The following is a 15747-nucleotide window of genomic DNA, read 5'->3' as shown; positions in this document are numbered from 1 at the left end:
CCCTGTCCATGGGCCACCCAGCAGCAGGACCCTCTTGCCATGGCCCTGCAGCGCAGGATGGTCTGCACGGCCCCCCCACTGCAGCATCTGCCCCCCAGGAGGAGTCGCAGGGCTGGGCTGAAGGCTTTATTGAAAAATCCCAAACACGCGACGGGTCATTGTTATCATACAATGAAAAACCAAACCAACCCGCCCTGCACCGGGGGGGGCAGCCTCTGCCCCTGTCACCAGCACCGGGGACACCGCGGGGACCCCCGCCCGTGATACAAAAGGGACAGTGGATTCGGCCGAGGGTGGTGCCACTGTCCCCACGCCCCCGCTGCCCCCGCGCCGCTCCCCGGCCCCGAGGCCTGAGGTAGTTGGGGGTGCAGGCGAGACCCCCCCCCAAAAAAGCAGGGAGGGTGTTGGGGCTCCCCGTGTCCGGCAGGAACGGGATGGTTGGTATTGCATCCGAGGGGAGCCAGCGCGGGGTGGGATGGGGAGGCAGCGGGACCCCCGTGGGGAGCCTCCAGGTCCCCCCAGCAGGCTGGGGGTGGCAGCAGGGCTGGCTGGGGACGCGGGGTCAGCGGGTCCCTGCTCGGTGGACGGCTGCACTGGGCGGTGGCAGCTCCGAGGCCGCGGCGGTGGTGGCAGGTCCCACTGCCCCGGAGGCTGGGGGATGTCACTGGGAAAGCACGCGGGGACAGCCCAGCTGCTTCCCAAAGGGAGAAAGGCCAAATTCTGCCCCCAGCAGGGGAGGGACGCTCTGGCCCCAGCAGGAGCACCAGCAGGACCGCAGGGGACGGGGACATCTGGGGGGCCCGGAGGTGGCAACACCCCCCTGCCCTCCGAGCCCCCTGCTCAAGGCACAAAGGTTCCCTGGCTAGTGCCCATCTCTGCCCACGGCCATGCTGGCACCAGTCCCCCCTGCACCCAAGAGGCTGGTGGTGACACCGGGATGGCACCAAAGCGAGCGGGGACAGGGAGCTGCTTGCTCTGGCTTTGGGGTGCTCTGGTTTTGGGGCACCCTGGCTGCCCCCCGAAACTCTCTGTGCTGCCCTAGAGCCACTCCCCCATCCCCAGGAGCTGGTGGCTTGTGCGGTGGCACCGTGGTGGCCCAACCCCGTGCCCAGCACCTTGCGGAGGGTTTATTGCTGGCATGAACACAGTGATCTGTCGGGGCAGGGCAGCCCAGCTCAGGGGGGCGCTGCGGGGGGCGTTTTGGGAACCTGGGATGTGGGGCAGGAGCTCATGGCAGCGTCCCTCCTGCTGCCGGCCCCTCTCCCGGCTGCTCCCGGCACTCCGGTGTCCCCAGACAGGGTATCCCACGGGAACGCCACCGCCCCACCCTGCAGTGGCCAAAGGCACTCGGTGCCCCCGCCGAGGGGGAGCACACCTAGCACCAAGCCCAGCAGCACCCCAAAAGCTGCCCCCCACCCGCCGGCACCCCCGGGGCCTTCAGCAGGCTCATCCCCGGGGCGGGGGGACGGTCACGCCGAGCCACGGGCTGGGTTAAGGCTGGAAAAGCAGCGAGAGGCGAAAGAAGCCCGAGCGCTCTCGCTCAGCCAGAGCCGGCTCTAAGAGTTCCCAGAATCTGTGCAAAAACAAAACTAAAGGGTTAAAGACCCCCCCGGAGACCCCCCCACCCCCCAGCAGCTCTAATAAATACACGTGCACTTTGCAGAGCCCCCGGCCCCGGGGCCTCGCCGGGTGGCTCCCGGGGCTCCGGAGGCGGCTCCTGGGGGATGAGGGGGGCATGTGCTTCGGGGAGGCTTCTGCACCGGATCCGTGGGGATCTTCCCAAAAGGCTGCATCGAACAGGGTCCCAGGGGTGTTCCCTGCGAGGCCCCAGGTGTCCCCCGGGGGCTGCTGCTGCCACTGGGGCTACTCTGCAGCTGGAGGGGGAAGAGAGGGTCAGGGGGTGCAATATCCCACTGTCCCATCCCTCTGGGACCAGCAGCACCCAAGCCCCCTGCCCAGGGGTGATGTGGATCCCACAAGTCGGAGTCTCCAGGGATTTGCCTGTGTGCACCAACTACCCCTGGGTTTGTGCCAGCTGGAGTGAAAGCCACGCCTGCCCACTGCCAGGACGGCAGGCAGGGCTTCTCCATCCTGCCCTGCTCCTTCCCGGAGCAGTTTCCCAGCTGGAGCAGGACTGGCAGCACTCACCATCCTCCTCCCAGCCCTCGGCCACTCCGGCCAGCTCGTAGTGCTTCTTGCGCAGCTCCCCCAGCTTCTGCCGCTCCTTCTGCAGCTGGTTCTCCAGCTCCAGCACCCGCACCTGAGGGACACCACCCAGGACATGCCCACCCAGCACCTTGGCACGGGGCCGGGCTGAGCAACCCCCTTTCACACCCGTTATCCCCCCGGTACTGAGCCCAAAGACCACCGAGGTACATCCCACAGGTGCTCTGGTGACAAGCAGACGTGGGGAGGGGTGGGGTTCAGGTGGCTGCTGCCTGTGCAGGCAGGTGAAGGCAGAATGACCCATGTGGGCACCCTGGGAAGAGGAATTTCCTGGGGCTGCCCCGTGCCAGGCAGAGGTGGGTGCTGTGGGGAGGCCATGGGCTGCTGGGGAGGGATTGAGAACCAACTGCATGTGGCTCCTGGACAAACCCATCTGTGGCCTTCACACCTTGGGTTTCTCCCATGCTGGTGCTGCCTGGGGGCAGCTGGGCAGGGTGACCCCCCAGCTTGGTGCCCTTCCATCTCTCCCTCAGCCTGGGTAGCCCAAGCGAGACATCAGTGGGTGCGTTTCCCAAAATATGGGAACATCCTACCTGTGAGTCCATCTCCTGACGCTTGATCTGGGTGAGTGTCATGCTGGAGAAGTCCATGCTGTCTGTGGAGAAAGACACCACCAGCACCCCTCAAGCTCTACTCCCTGCTTGGACCCCCCAGCAGCCCCCAGGATGCTGGCAGGGTCTGGCACCATGGCAGGGATCCACATGGCAGGGAGTGAGGGGCAGCTGTAGACAGAGACCACCAGGGCACAGCCAGATGAGGGTGCTGAGGACCAAGAGCAGAGGGTTTGGGGCAGGTCTGTGCTCCAAGCATTAGGCTTGGAGGAAATGACCTCAAGTTGTGCCAGGAGAGGTTTAGGTTGGGTATTAGGGTAAATTTCTTCATTGAAAGTGTTGTCAGCCCTGGCACAGGCTGCCAAGGGAAATGGTGGAGTCACCATCCCTGGAAGGATTTAAAAGCTGTGTAGATGTGGCACTTGGGGACATGGGTTCGTGGTGGGCTCGATGGTCCTAGAGGGCTTTTCCAACCTAAGTGATTCCATGACTTTACAATCCCTGCAGCCCCACACTCACCTTTCTCCTCCACCTGTGACCTCCCAGCTTTGGTGGAGGCCACCACACCGGCTGTGGCCTGGTTGACCCCCCGGGAGGCTTGTTGGAGCTTGCAAAGGTTGGCGCTGTCCTTGTCTGCCTTCACCTGCCAGGACAGCCAGGAGGGGTCACTTACACCCCACCAGCCCTACGATTTGGGGTGACCACAGGGTGCCCCAGGGTCACCCCAAACCTCCTACCTTGGAGGCTGCCACCAGCTGAGCGGTGCTGGCCGCGATCTCCCGGGAACAGACCATCAGCTCCTCGAATGTCCCTTTGCCTTGCACCACCAGGTCGGCAGCATCACTGCGGGAGGGCAGAGAGGGGCTGGAGCATCGTCCTGCCACCCCTGTGTCCCCTCCCTGTGGGCACAGCAGGACTCTGCCATCCTCTCCACGCTCTGGTGACAGTGGCACTTACACCATGACGGTGGCACCCCAGCCCACGGCCTTGGAGGCGGAGATGAGACCCTCGGTCCAGCGGGAATTCTTGGCGTAGAACTCCTTGGGGGATGCTGCTCCCTGCCATGGGGAAAGGCATGGCTGGGGACAGGGGACCCCCAGACCCCCAGTCTTGGTGGAAAGCAGGAGGTCGGGGTGTCATTTCGGATACGTGTGGGAGCTGGGGAGACACCCAGCACGGGGGGTTGCATGGGAAGGGAGATCAAGGATCTCTGCGACACCCTGGGAATCAGAGACAGGGCGAGACCCTGGGGCTGGGGCAGCAGCTCCTGGCAGCTGGTGGGGATGCTCCAATGGGCCAAGGGTTGGAGCAGCATGTTCCAGCAAGTGTGTGGTGGCCCCTGGCTGGCCAAGCACCTCTGATCTGCACCCCTGTACCAGCTCACCCGTCCACTCTCCACGATCTCTCTCTGGAGGTCCTTGGAGGCCAGGACCAGGACGTGGATGGCCTGCATGAGGCCCGTGCAGGAGCCCAGGATCCTGTGAGACAAACCCCTCTGAGCCCTCTGTGGGGTGCCTGTGGCACCAGTCCCATCCTGCCTGCCTGGCTCTCTCCAGTTCCCCGACCAACACTCACCTCTCGTTCACTTCCAGTTTGACCCCAGTGTCACCGGCCCGTGCCTTGCTCAGCATCTCCTGGTAGGGGGGAGAGGCTGTGCTGAGCCCTGTGCCTGGTGGCAGGCCTGCACAGTGCCCATGGTTTCCCCATGCACAGGGTGCCCTCACCTCGATGCGGGCAGACGCCGTCTCGATGGCCGCGGCCGTCGCCGCCATCTCCTTGTCCACCAGGTCACCCAGCTCCTCCTGCTTGACGTCCAGCCCTCTGGGACGCAGCTCCTGGGGATGGGATGGGATGAAAGGGAACGTCCAGGGGTGGCACAGCCCCTCTGGCGGTGCCCACCACAGCCTGACCCCATCCCACCAGCCCTCCGGGGGCACCCACCTCTGCAATGGTGCTGATCCGGCCCAGGCAGGCTGTCACTGGGCTGCAGTCAGCACCTGCCACTGTCCCTGGGTCTTGCAGGGCACTGAGGTAGCTCAGGGCCTCACTGCCACACTGCCTGCACAGCTCCAGCAGACCTGGGTTGGCAGCACAGGGGGTGAGGGGGTCGCATGGAGGGATGGAGGTGTCTGGTCCCTGCCTGCCCTGGCATCCTGCCCATCCTGATCCTACTTGTCCCAGCATCCTGCCCAGCTGGTCTCCTGGCACCTTCTCACCCCAGCATCCTTCCCACCCAGTCCCCTGCATTCCATGACCTCGGCCCACCTTGGTCCTGGCCCACCCCAACCCCTGTCTGTTCCAATCCCTGCCCGCTCCAGCATCCTGTATATCTTGGCCCTGTCTGCCCCTGTCCACCACAGCCCCTTCCCGTCCCAGAATCCTTCCCTGCCTACCCCAGCATCCTGCCCACTCTGTCCCCCGCCTGCAACGACCCTTGTCCACCCCAGCCCCTGCCCACCTTGGCCCCTACCTGCCCCAGAATTCTACTCAGCCCCTGCCCATCCCAGCATTCTGCCCACCAAATCCTCTGCCCGCCCTGATCTCCTCCCCACCTTGGCCCTTGGCCCACCCCTGCCTCCTCCCCACCCTGGCATCTGCCCACGCCATGCCCTGCCCGTGGGGCAGCACTCACGGTCAGCGGGCTCCACGGGGGCCACGTGGGAGGTCGCGCTGCCCTGCAGGAGGGTGTCGCTGACCAGGTGGGCGAAGAGGGCCAGGCAGGGCAGCAGGGAGCCCACGGCTGCGGCGGGACAGGGGGCACACACCTCAGCCCCTGCCGCGCTGCCCACCCAGCCCTGCATGCCAGGGCTGCCCCCGTGCCCTCCCCCTGCCCAGGGCCGCCCCTGTGCCCTCCCCCTGCCCAGGGCTGCCCCCGTGCCCTCCCCCTGCCCAGGGCTGCCCCTGTGCCCTCCCCCTGCCCAGGGCTGCCCCTGTGCCCTCGCCCCCAGGGCTGCCCGTTCTCACCTGTGCCATCCGACAGGTACTTGCCGTGCGCGTCCCGCAGCCGCTCCACGCACTCAGAAGCTGCCAGCGTGCGGGACAGGAGGCAATCTGCAGGCAGACGGCAGGCAGGGCTCAGCCTGGCCGGCAGGGAGCGGGCAGGCCGGGATAACGCCCGGTTTGGGAGCCTCACCTGCCGAGCCGGTGCAGCCGATGTGGGCGGGATCCTCCATGCGAGCCAGGGCATCCTGCACCATCCGCTCGGCCTCGCGGGCGGTGCCCCGCAGCAGGGATCGCTGCTCCTCGGCCAGGCGCCGCTGCAGCGCCTGCTCTGCGCCCTCCTGCCAACCCCACAGGGGTGTCGGGGGCCCTGCTGTGCCACCGGCATCCCCCTCACCCGGCCCTGCCGAACCCTCGTGGCCTGGAGGGATGGGGCTGCCCCGGGGTACCTTGTCTCTCAGCTGGGTCTGCAGCGACTCCAGCTCGTTCCTGCTGCTCTCCTGCTCCCGGCTGAGCGTGTCCCGCAGCTGCTGCAGCTCCGCCCGCAGCGCTGCCATGTCCTGCCCGTGCTGCTCCGCTGCCTGGCTCAGCCGGTCCCGCTCCTGCTCCAGGCTGCTGATCCGGGAGTTCTGCTCCGCTCCCGCCTGGGGGGGCATGAAATGGTGGTCGGGGCTGTGCCGAGGGTGAACCCTCCAGTCTGGGGTCTGGTTCCTGGTCCAGGCTTGGGCCACCCCCACTGTCCCTGCAGGCACAGCCCTGCATCACCACCTGGCAGTGATGATCTCACCTGGTGACAACCGAGGCTCCCAGGGAGCCCTTTCACTTTTATTCAGTGAAAATTCACTTTTATCACGACTGTCACCATCCTGATGGAGGAATGGATGCGGACTGTGGCTGTGGCCTTGGAGCTCTGCCCCATCCCTGTCCTGCTGCAGTGTCTGCCCACCCTGGGAGTGGATAACTGCATTTTCCTGCCAGCTTCTCCCTCCTCCACCAAGCCCAGACATCCCTGCTATGCTCCACATCTCCACAGGCATGGGATACCCTCTGGCATGTCTTGCAGTGTGATGGCACACTGCTGCCTGAGTTTACAACGGGCAGAGTTCTTCCAGGGCTTTTATTCAATGATCCCTGCTGCTGGAGCCCATTGCTCCACATGCTCCTGCATCCAGGAGCATGAAACCCCGTGGTGTGACCATCCAACCCACCCAGATGTGGAGAGGAAGAGGACAGGGTTCTCAGGCCAGTGGTGGGTATCATGTCTCAGAAGGGTAAGGCCTGGCTGCCCACCCCAGGGCTGTGTGAGGGGTTGCAGCCCCCCCCCCCCACGCTCTCACCTGCGTGCTGGACTCCAGTGTGCCCTGGAGCACCTGCAGCTCCTGCCTGCTGGCTGCCAGCTCCCGCTTCAGTGTCTCCAGCACCTCTGCCTGCTCCTGAGACTGCGGCAAGGGGAGAGGTTGGCAGCACTGGTGCCCCATGGGGGGGGCCCTGCTCATCCCTGCTGTGCCCCCCCATCCATACTCACCTTCCTCTGTGCCTGCTCGCTCACCCTCTGGAAGGAGTCCTCCAGCTCCTTCTTCTCCCGCTCCACATCCCCCTGGGCCTGCCTGGCCACCGTCACCTGCTTGGTCACCTCCGCGTTCTGGCGATGGCAGAGTGAGCTCAGCATCCCCCTGTGCCCTGGGGGGTACAGCTGGCAGAGGGGGTGCCAGGGGGGTTTTTGGGGAGCCCACCTTGCGCAGCAGGTCGGCGTGGTTCTGCACCAGCTCGCTGTACTTCTCCTTCAGTTTGCTGTAGCGCTGCTCATTGGCCTGCGCCCGTCCTGCCACGCAGGGACACCGAGGTGAGCCCTCAGGCCCCCCCCAGGGGCTCACCCCCACCCCAGGCTGGTCCCAGCTCCCCCTGCTCACTCTCGATCTCCGTCAGGCTCCGCTGAGCCTTCTCAGTGTCCTCCCGCTGCTTCTTGAGCTCCTCCAGCTCCGTGCGCAGGAACTCGCTCTCGTCCTGCGCCTGCTGCTTCAGGTGCTGCTGCTCGGCCAGCTCAGCCTCCAGCTCGCTGGCACGGCCCCTCAGCTGCACCGCACCCCGCGCGCTCTGCGGGCACGGCCGGGGGCTGACGGCACCATTCGGGGCCCACCGGGCCTGTCCAATACCCACCAGTACTGCCCAATGCCCACCAGTACCATCCAACACCCACCAGTACTGCCCAATGCCCACCAGTACCATCCAACACCCACCAGTACCATCCAACACCCACCAGTACCATCCAACACCCACCAGTACTGCCCAATGCCCACCAGTACCATCCAACACCCACCAGTAGCATCTAATGCCCACCAGTACCATCCAATACCCACTAGTACTGCCCAATGCCCACCAGTACCATCCAACACCCACCAGTAATGCCCAATATCCACCAGTAGCATCCAATGCCCACCAGTACTGCCCAGTGCCCACCAGTACCATCCAATACCCACCAGTACCATCCAATACCCACCAGTACCATCCAATACCCACCAGCACTATCCAATGCCCACCAGTACCATCCAACACCCACCAGTACTATCCTACACTCACCTGTATCATCCAATACCCACCAGTATTATCCAGTACCCACCAGTATCATCTGATGCCCACCAGTACTGCCCAATGCCCACTAGTACCATCCAATGCCTACCGGTACCATCCAGCAGCCCCTGCCATGGGTACCACCCCACAGACCCCCAAATGCATCCAGCTGAAGCACTGAGGGTGCTGAGCCCACCCCCTCTGCAGGAATGCAGCCCCCTGGCACACCTGGAGACCCCCAGGGTGGGCAGGGATGCAGAAGCCATTGGGGACAGGGCAGGGCAGAGATGGGGACACCATCTTGCCCATCCAGGGGTAGAGCCACCACCCCACATTCCCAGTGTGAGCCCCTGGGTCTCATCCTGCCCGCCTGGTTGTCACCCACCTCGGCCTTGAAGTTCTCCAGCTCCTCCTTCAGGGCTGCGATCTCCCCGTAAAGCTGCTCGATTAACCGGTCCCTGGGAAGGAGAGACACAGGGCACCTCCTCAGTGCCATGGGGACACGGCCTGGGAGGGGAGGTGTCCCCCCTGCCACCGCGGCTGTGGTGCCGTTCCAGGAAGGGAGGTCCTGGTAGGATCCCAGCCTGCTCACTTGTCATCCTTGTTCATCCCATTCTGGCTGTTGAAGTTGAAGGGGTCGCAGCTGAAGGCGCTGCCGAAGATGTCGTCAAACTTGTTGTCAAACAGGCTCTGCGGGAAGAGCAGGACAGACCTGGAGTGACCCCACCACCACCCGGGAACCCTCACCCCCTCCATGTCCCCAGTGTCACCACCAAACCAGCCCACGAGCTGCCTGGACAGTGGGGCTGGATCCCCCCACTGCTCCCAGGGCACTGAATATGTTGAACTGCCATGGGGCATCTCTGGTCCATCCCCACTTAACTCCCAGGGGGAGAAGATCCCCAAAGCCATGTCACCACATGCTCCTTCCCCTCCTCACTCAGTGCCTGGGAACAACCTTTGGTGGAGAGGAGAGTGAAGACCTAAAGTGGCAGATGCTCAAAGCCAAACCTCTCCTCGCCCATCACTGGAGGGCACCACACCACTGAGCAGCACTGGGAGACAAATCCAGGCTGGCTCAGCCCTGGCAGCACCCAGATGGGACATCCAGCACCCAGCTGGGACATCCAGCTCCCAGCTGGGACATCCAGCACCCACTCACCCCCCGGCAGTGACACTCCCCAGTTCCCAAAGCCATCCCTGCTGTCTCAGCCCCCACCACGGTGTGGATTTGGAGAAGTAACGCCGGGCTCGGAGCTGGAGTGCCCCTGCCACCCTCACCTGCGAGGCCGTGTCCATCTCCACCAGGTCTGTGATGGGCTCGCTGTCGGGGGAGGACGCCTCAGCAGGGATCACCACCACGGGGCTGATGTGCTCCGACAGCGCCGAGGCTCGCAGGAAGTTGGGGGGGTTCTGGGGAGGGACGGCAGCAGGGTGAGGGGAAGGGCTGGCACTGCTGCAGGGCTGAGGGCATGGCTGGGTGAAATCCTGCCCCAGAGCTGAGCTGGCCAGGCCTTGATCCATGGGAATGGAGCCAGGACCCACAAGGATGGAGCCAGGACCCACAGGGATGGAACTAAGACCCACAGGGATAAAGCCAGGAGCCAAGGGGATGGAACCAAGACCCACAGGGATGGAACCAGTGTCCACAGGGATGGAATCAGGACCCACAGGGATAGAGCCAGGACTCGCAGGATGAAACCAGAACCCACAGGAATGGAGCCAGGACCCACAGGATGGAACCAGAACCCATAGGGATGGAGCCAGGACCCATGTGGTTGGAGCCAGGGCCCGCAGGGATGGGACCAGGACCTGCAGGAATGGAAGCAGGGTCCAAGGAGAGGGAGCCAGGACCCACGGGGATGGCTCTTAGCAAGGGCTTTGGGTTGGTGAGAGAAGGGATCCCAGCCCCTGGTCAGACAGCAGCTCCATCCCACAGGACGCCACCCAGAGAGGGATGCAAAGATGATCCTCAAGGCCCATGAGCCTCACGTTGCCACCAGCCCCAGGAAGCCAGGTAAGGTGACAGGTGGCTTTTTTGGGGCCTCCCCCGGTGCCACCCACCCCAGAGCTGCCCCTGGCCACGGGGACAGGGAGTGTGGGGACTGGGGACTGTGGGGTCTCACCTCTGGCAGCTGCGGGATCTGAATCAGCCGCTTGAAGTACTGAAGGTTGCTGGAGCGATAGAAGAGGTCCTTGAGCCTGGAAGGGACAGGGAATGGTGAGGGATGGCTCTTGTCCAGCCTGGACAATGTGGGGAGCTCCAACCCCTTGCCTGGCTCCAGGTGTCACCTGGCTGAAGGGGACTGTGGTGTGGGCTGCCACCAAACCCAGGGCAGGTCTTAGGAAGACCACACTGCCAGCCTCCCACCCTGGGAAAAAACTGACTGCTGGAGGGTTTATCCCATAAATCCAGGGCCTGGTGGGCAGGGAGAAGGACCTGGAACTTGAGCAACCTGGCCTAGTGGAAGGTGTCCCTGCCCACGGCAGGGGCTTGGACTGGATGATCTTCAAAGGTTGCTTCCAACTCAAACTACTCCCTTCCCACCCAAAGCCCCCACGAGCAGGTGTGAGGCTTCCAGCCTGGAGCCAACATCCCCAGTTCCCACAGTTCATCACCTTCAGTTCCCACAGGAGCATCTCCCCCAGGAGCAGGGTACTTCCCTCCAGGATTTCCAGTTTTGGGGAGGAGCAGCAGTGCCCAACCACACTAGTTCTGGCTCCCATCCCTCTCAACCACCTCAGCACCCCAGCTGGGATCTCAGTGATGTTGATACCTGTCCCAAGGTTAGTCCCTGGGGGGGTCAGAGCCCATGGCCAGCCCTGATATCTGCTGTTTGCAGTTTGTGACCTTGGTTTTGAACCAAGCTGTCCCTCAGCACCTTGACATCCTCCCCCTGTTCTCAGTGGCCAGTTTTTGTTTTGGCTGCCCCGAATAATCACATACCAGAGGCCACAGCACATCCCTGCTCTCTGCTTTTCAATCTCTGTGCCCTGGGAGCACCCCCAGAGCACCAGCACTCCAGGTCTGGGCACTTACTTTCGGAACTGCTCCAGGAAGCGATCCCGGTGGCCCTGCAGCGTATCCGCCGGCAGACCTGGAAGAAGCAGCAAGCAGAAACATCACTGGGTCTCTTCATGGATCAAGGGACAAGCTATCAGCACAGCCACATTGAAATGGGTCTTTCCCAGAGATGGCCACCCTCCTCTGGGAGTCCGAATGCTCCAGGCTTGGTGTCCCGCTGCAGGAGGGGACCACAGCCCAGGGAAGGGGAAAGCACGGAGGTCAGGCAGCAGCCATCACAATTCCAGGTCCTGAGGGACGTAGGTTTGGCACTGCCTTGTCTTGGTGACTCCTTTTATCTCCCCAAAACGGCTGGGAAGGGGATGGGGGCGAACAGCCCAGCCTGAGCAGGACGGTGACCTCCAGTGTCTCCCTCCGTGTCCCTCCCTGCCCAAGGTGGTGGCGCTGGGGACACTCACACGAGTGGAGCTTGAAGAGCAGCTTGACGGTGTAGTCGTAGAGGTGGCTGCAGTCCAGGATGACCTGGATGAGCGGGGCCAGGCGACACTGCCCCGCCGCCGTCACCGACACCGAGCGCGACATGTCCAGGGAGCTGAACACTGCGGGGGGAGCACGAGATCAGGATCTGGGAGCACCAGCAGCGCTGGCGGGTGCCACGCTGTGTCTGCCAGATCCACAAATGTCACCCACAGCAAGAGACATTCAGCTGGAGCAAGATACCCACTGGCCCCTGGGGACCCAGCCTGCAGAGGGGTAAGCTCAGCAGGAGGGGAAATTCCCACCCAGGACTCCCACCCAGGCTTGGGAACACTTCAGCCTGCAGCTGGGCCTGACTCCTGCAGTGTCCCTGGGCAGAGCTGACACACAGCCCCTGTGCTCTGTCACTGTCATCCCACTGGCACTCAAGTGTGCTGGGTGTGCTGGCAGGAGATGCTCCAAAACCAGCCAGGAGCAGCTGGACACCATCTCATTCCACCTCCTGCCATGGGCAGGGACACTTTCCACTAGCCCAGGTTGCTCCAAGCCCCATCCAACCTGGCCTGGAACACTCTCAGGGATGGAGCAGCCACAGATTCTCTGCCCAACTGTGCCAGGGTCTCCCCACCCTCACAGCCAAGAATTCCTTCCCAATATCCCATCTAACCCTGCCCTCGGGCAGTGGGAAGCCATTCCCCTTGTCCTGTCCCTCCACCCCTTGTCCCAAGTCCCTCTCCAGCTCTCCTGGAGCCTCTTTAGGCCCTGGAAGGGGTTCTCAGATCTCCTGGATCCTTCTCTTCTCCAGCTGAAACCCCCAGCTCTCCCAGCCTGACTCCAGAGCAGAGGGGTTCCAGCCCTTGGAGTACCTTTGTGGTTTCCTCTGGATTTGCTCCAGCAGCTCCACATCCTTCTGACGTTGAGAACCCCAGAGCTGGAGGCAGCTCTGCAGGTGGGAATTCACCAGAGTGGAGCAGAGGGGCAGAATCCCCCCCTCCCCTGCTGCCCACACTGTGGGATCAGCCCAGCAGAAAGGAGGCTTTTTGGGCTGCCAGTGCACATGGCTGGGGCATGTTGAGCATCTCCTCACACCCCCAAATCCTTCTCCCAGGGCTGCTCTCCATCCCTTCATCCCCCAGCCTGGACTGATACCACGGGTTGCCCTGCCTCAGTGCAGCACCTTCTGTTTAGCCTTGTTGAACCATAATTCAGGTGAAGTGCCCAGAAGAGCTGAGCTGTGGTGCCCTCAGCCAGCACCCCCACAGAGCCTCCCCCCAGCTCGGCTCAGCCCCCCACGGAGGGTCTGGATCCCCAGAGAGCCCTCATCCCACCCTGTGTCAGGGTAGCACAGGAGCTTACCTGTCTGGAAGAGGTTCAGCTCACACTCCAGGTAGTCAAACATCTCCACCGTCAGCTGAAAACTGGGAAACAGGGATAAGGATGGTGGGGGACTGTCCCCATGGCCACCCACGGGCCTCACCCTGTGCCAGGTCCCACCCTGGCAGGATGAGGGGTGCTCCAGTGTGGATGCACCAGCCTTTCCCAAGGCTCTGCTGGGGCAGGTGGGGCAGGTGGAAGGTCCCATCCCTGCTGGGTGGTGCCCCCCTGGCTGCACCCACCCCTCCCTCACCTCCCCCTGCCCTGCACTCACAAGTTGTTCACGTCGTTCTCCCCGGCCTCGTCCAGCTGCCGGTCGGACATCTGCAGATTGCCAGGGAAGCGGGGATTCTGTGGGGAAACAGGAGTTGGGAAAGGGTTCCAGAGGATCTCCTGCTCTGGAAAAAGCTCTGGGAGCACCAGATCCTGTGGGCTCGGTGCAAAGTCAGCTCCTGGATGTGCCAGGGGGGTGATGTGGGGGCAGAAGGGGGGGGTAACACAAGGTCTCCAAACCCTGGGTGATCACAGCATCCCTAATCCAGGTGCTTGTGTTCTTCCCAGCAAGAAAAGCTGATTCTCCCTGGGCTGAGAAACCTGCTGAGCAGGGAGGAGCTGTGAGCTGGGAGGGGATGGAGACAATATCTGCCCCAAGGGGCAAAGCCTCCTCGTGCAGCCCTGGCATTCTGGGGAAGGCCACATCACACCTCCAAACTGAACCAGGGTGATGGGCACAGAAAACACCTCTTTGCAGCAGAGCTCTTCCACCTCTGCCCGCCTAGGATAGCTGGGAGGGGACATGCACCCCAAAGCTGAGGGTCTTTTAATGCTTTTTGTAGCCCACCAACTCCCAGGTGTCCCCAAGAAACTCTGGGCCACCATGAATCCTGCCACTCCCAAAACGCTGGTCCTTGGGCTATTTTTGATCCAATTTTAATGGCCACTGGCAGCTTGGGAAATGTTTCATGGAGGCAGCAGGGTGGTTATGACAGAGGGGAGGACCCAAGGGGGTGACAGCATTGGAAAGGCTCTGCCAGCCCCTGTCCTGTCCCTGTCACCCCTTGCTGCAGCCTTGGGGACAGGGGGGCTCACCTTGGTGTGAAATTCCATCTTGGTTCTCAGCAGTTTGAGGTAGATGCTGCAGAGCTGCCCATAGCCCTCGCTCAGGTGGCCCTGGAGACCCCAAAAAGCTGTTGAGATCCAGGGCAGGCTGCAGAAAAGCCTTTTCCCCCTGCAGAGTGAGTGACCCCTCCCTCACCTCCCCAAAACCACAGCCAAACGCTCCTCGCTGGCACCCAGCCCCTGGATGCAGGTTGGCTTCACTGAAAGGCTTTGGGTCAGGACCTTCTCATCACCTTCTCTGCACGTTTCAATGTGGCTTTTGACTATCAAAGCCGGGTTTTACTGGGTTTTGGCATAAAATAGGAAAGAAGCCTTCGATTTTGGTGGGAGGGGACACGAATGTGACCAGCAAACCCACCCCAGGGAGGTGATGGCAGCCCTGGGTCAGCCCCGGCTGTGCTCAGTCCCTGGATCGTCCTGGGAGAGAGAATCCCCCAAGCCTGCAACCCCCCAGCCTGGCCAAGGGACCCCTGGGGTGTCCCCACCATGGTGGCCACTCACCCACATCCTGCTCATGTCACTCAGCTCATTCTTGTATCTCACGGAGTCTTTCAGGACCTGGAGGAATGACGGTGGCAATCAGCAGGCAGAGCACCAGGAAACAACATCCCACACTTGGAGCTGGCAACTGGGGTGAGGAATGGCAGGTCTTGGTGCATTCTCAGCCCTTTGTCCTGCTGGTGGTGTCACCACTGCCAGTCCCAGGTGTCCCAGTTTCCCATCCACACACGGAGCAGGAGGATCCTCACTGGTGGCTCCTGCACTGAGCGGTTTCCTCTGGCACTGGCACTGCCACTGGGTTTGTGGGCAGGGCACCACTGGGAAGGCTCTGGCACCAGTCCCCACGCAGAACTGACCCCCACGAGGGCACCAATCCTATGTGAGGGCTCTGGCACCAGTCCCCACCTGGGACTGGCCCCCGGGAAGGTACTGACCCTCCAGGAGAGCTCTGGCACTGGTGCCCTCTCAGGACTGATTCCCAGGAGGGCACAGAGCTACCAGGAGGGCACTGATCTCCCAGGAAGGCTCTGACTCCAGTACCCACCCAGGACTGACCCCCAGGAGGGCACCCACCCACCAGCATCTCCCACTGCTCGGTGCAGCCCCATGGGAGAAAGGATTTGGCCCCGGGGCAGTGGCTGAGCTGAGCTTTGGGCACTCACATTGGAATGTCCATCCCGGAGGAGCTTGTGGAAGACGTGGCAGAACTTCCAGCAGAGCACGGCGTTGCCGGACAGTGGCAGCCGGTTCACCACTGACCAGAAGGTCTGGGCTCCCTTCTCGTGGTGTGTGCCCAGGATACACGGTGCTGGATGGTCAAGGAAATGATTTTTGGCTTCCCATTTTTTCCCATTTGGTGATGGAGAGTGGCCACCCAAGGCCAGCTGTACCCACAGAGCCCAGGGGGGCCAGGCCACCACGGGGAGCTGATGCTGCCCAGCCCAGGCACACACTGTCCCCTCTCCC

General features: G+C 62.9%; 1 protein-coding gene across 3 annotated transcripts in view; it reads right to left on the bottom strand.

Annotated features, from left to right (window-relative positions):
- Positions 1 to 111: 111 nt before the first annotated feature.
- HIP1 (huntingtin interacting protein 1) overlaps positions 112 to 15747 on the bottom strand; it is a 45988-nt gene continuing 30352 nt past the window's right edge. For all 3 annotated transcript variants that reach the window (XM_064677665.1, XM_064677666.1, XM_064677667.1), the window contains exons 3-31: positions 15444 to 15586; positions 14782 to 14838; positions 14251 to 14331; positions 13436 to 13512; positions 13144 to 13205; positions 11769 to 11909; positions 11326 to 11383; positions 10412 to 10487; positions 9567 to 9698; positions 8878 to 8975; positions 8671 to 8743; positions 7628 to 7811; positions 7451 to 7539; positions 7243 to 7359; positions 7055 to 7156; positions 6167 to 6361; positions 5911 to 6058; positions 5742 to 5828; positions 5410 to 5517; positions 4719 to 4855; positions 4502 to 4612; positions 4353 to 4411; positions 4162 to 4255; positions 3735 to 3835; positions 3515 to 3620; positions 3297 to 3420; positions 2760 to 2821; positions 2149 to 2260; positions 112 to 1874 (exon numbers count right to left, since the gene is read on the bottom strand). In XM_064677665.1, the coding sequence (XP_064533735.1) occupies positions 1864 to 1874; positions 2149 to 2260; positions 2760 to 2821; positions 3297 to 3420; positions 3515 to 3620; positions 3735 to 3835; positions 4162 to 4255; positions 4353 to 4411; positions 4502 to 4612; positions 4719 to 4855; positions 5410 to 5517; positions 5742 to 5828; positions 5911 to 6058; positions 6167 to 6361; positions 7055 to 7156; positions 7243 to 7359; positions 7451 to 7539; positions 7628 to 7811; positions 8671 to 8743; positions 8878 to 8975; positions 9567 to 9698; positions 10412 to 10487; positions 11326 to 11383; positions 11769 to 11909; positions 13144 to 13205; positions 13436 to 13512; positions 14251 to 14331; positions 14782 to 14838; positions 15444 to 15586 (2945 nt within the window). In that variant the 3' untranslated portion in view covers positions 112 to 1863. The remainder of the gene's footprint in view (positions 1875 to 2148; positions 2261 to 2759; positions 2822 to 3296; positions 3421 to 3514; positions 3621 to 3734; positions 3836 to 4161; positions 4256 to 4352; positions 4412 to 4501; positions 4613 to 4718; positions 4856 to 5409; positions 5518 to 5741; positions 5829 to 5910; positions 6059 to 6166; positions 6362 to 7054; positions 7157 to 7242; positions 7360 to 7450; positions 7540 to 7627; positions 7812 to 8670; positions 8744 to 8877; positions 8976 to 9566; positions 9699 to 10411; positions 10488 to 11325; positions 11384 to 11768; positions 11910 to 13143; positions 13206 to 13435; positions 13513 to 14250; positions 14332 to 14781; positions 14839 to 15443; positions 15587 to 15747) is intronic.

The sequence above is a fragment of the Pseudopipra pipra genome, chromosome 21 (genome assembly GCF_036250125.1).
Source record: "Pseudopipra pipra isolate bDixPip1 chromosome 21, bDixPip1.hap1, whole genome shotgun sequence".
In the NCBI taxonomy this organism is placed as follows: Eukaryota; Metazoa; Chordata; class Aves; order Passeriformes; family Pipridae; genus Pseudopipra; species Pseudopipra pipra.
This window is presented reverse-complemented; position numbering and strand designations above follow the sequence as displayed.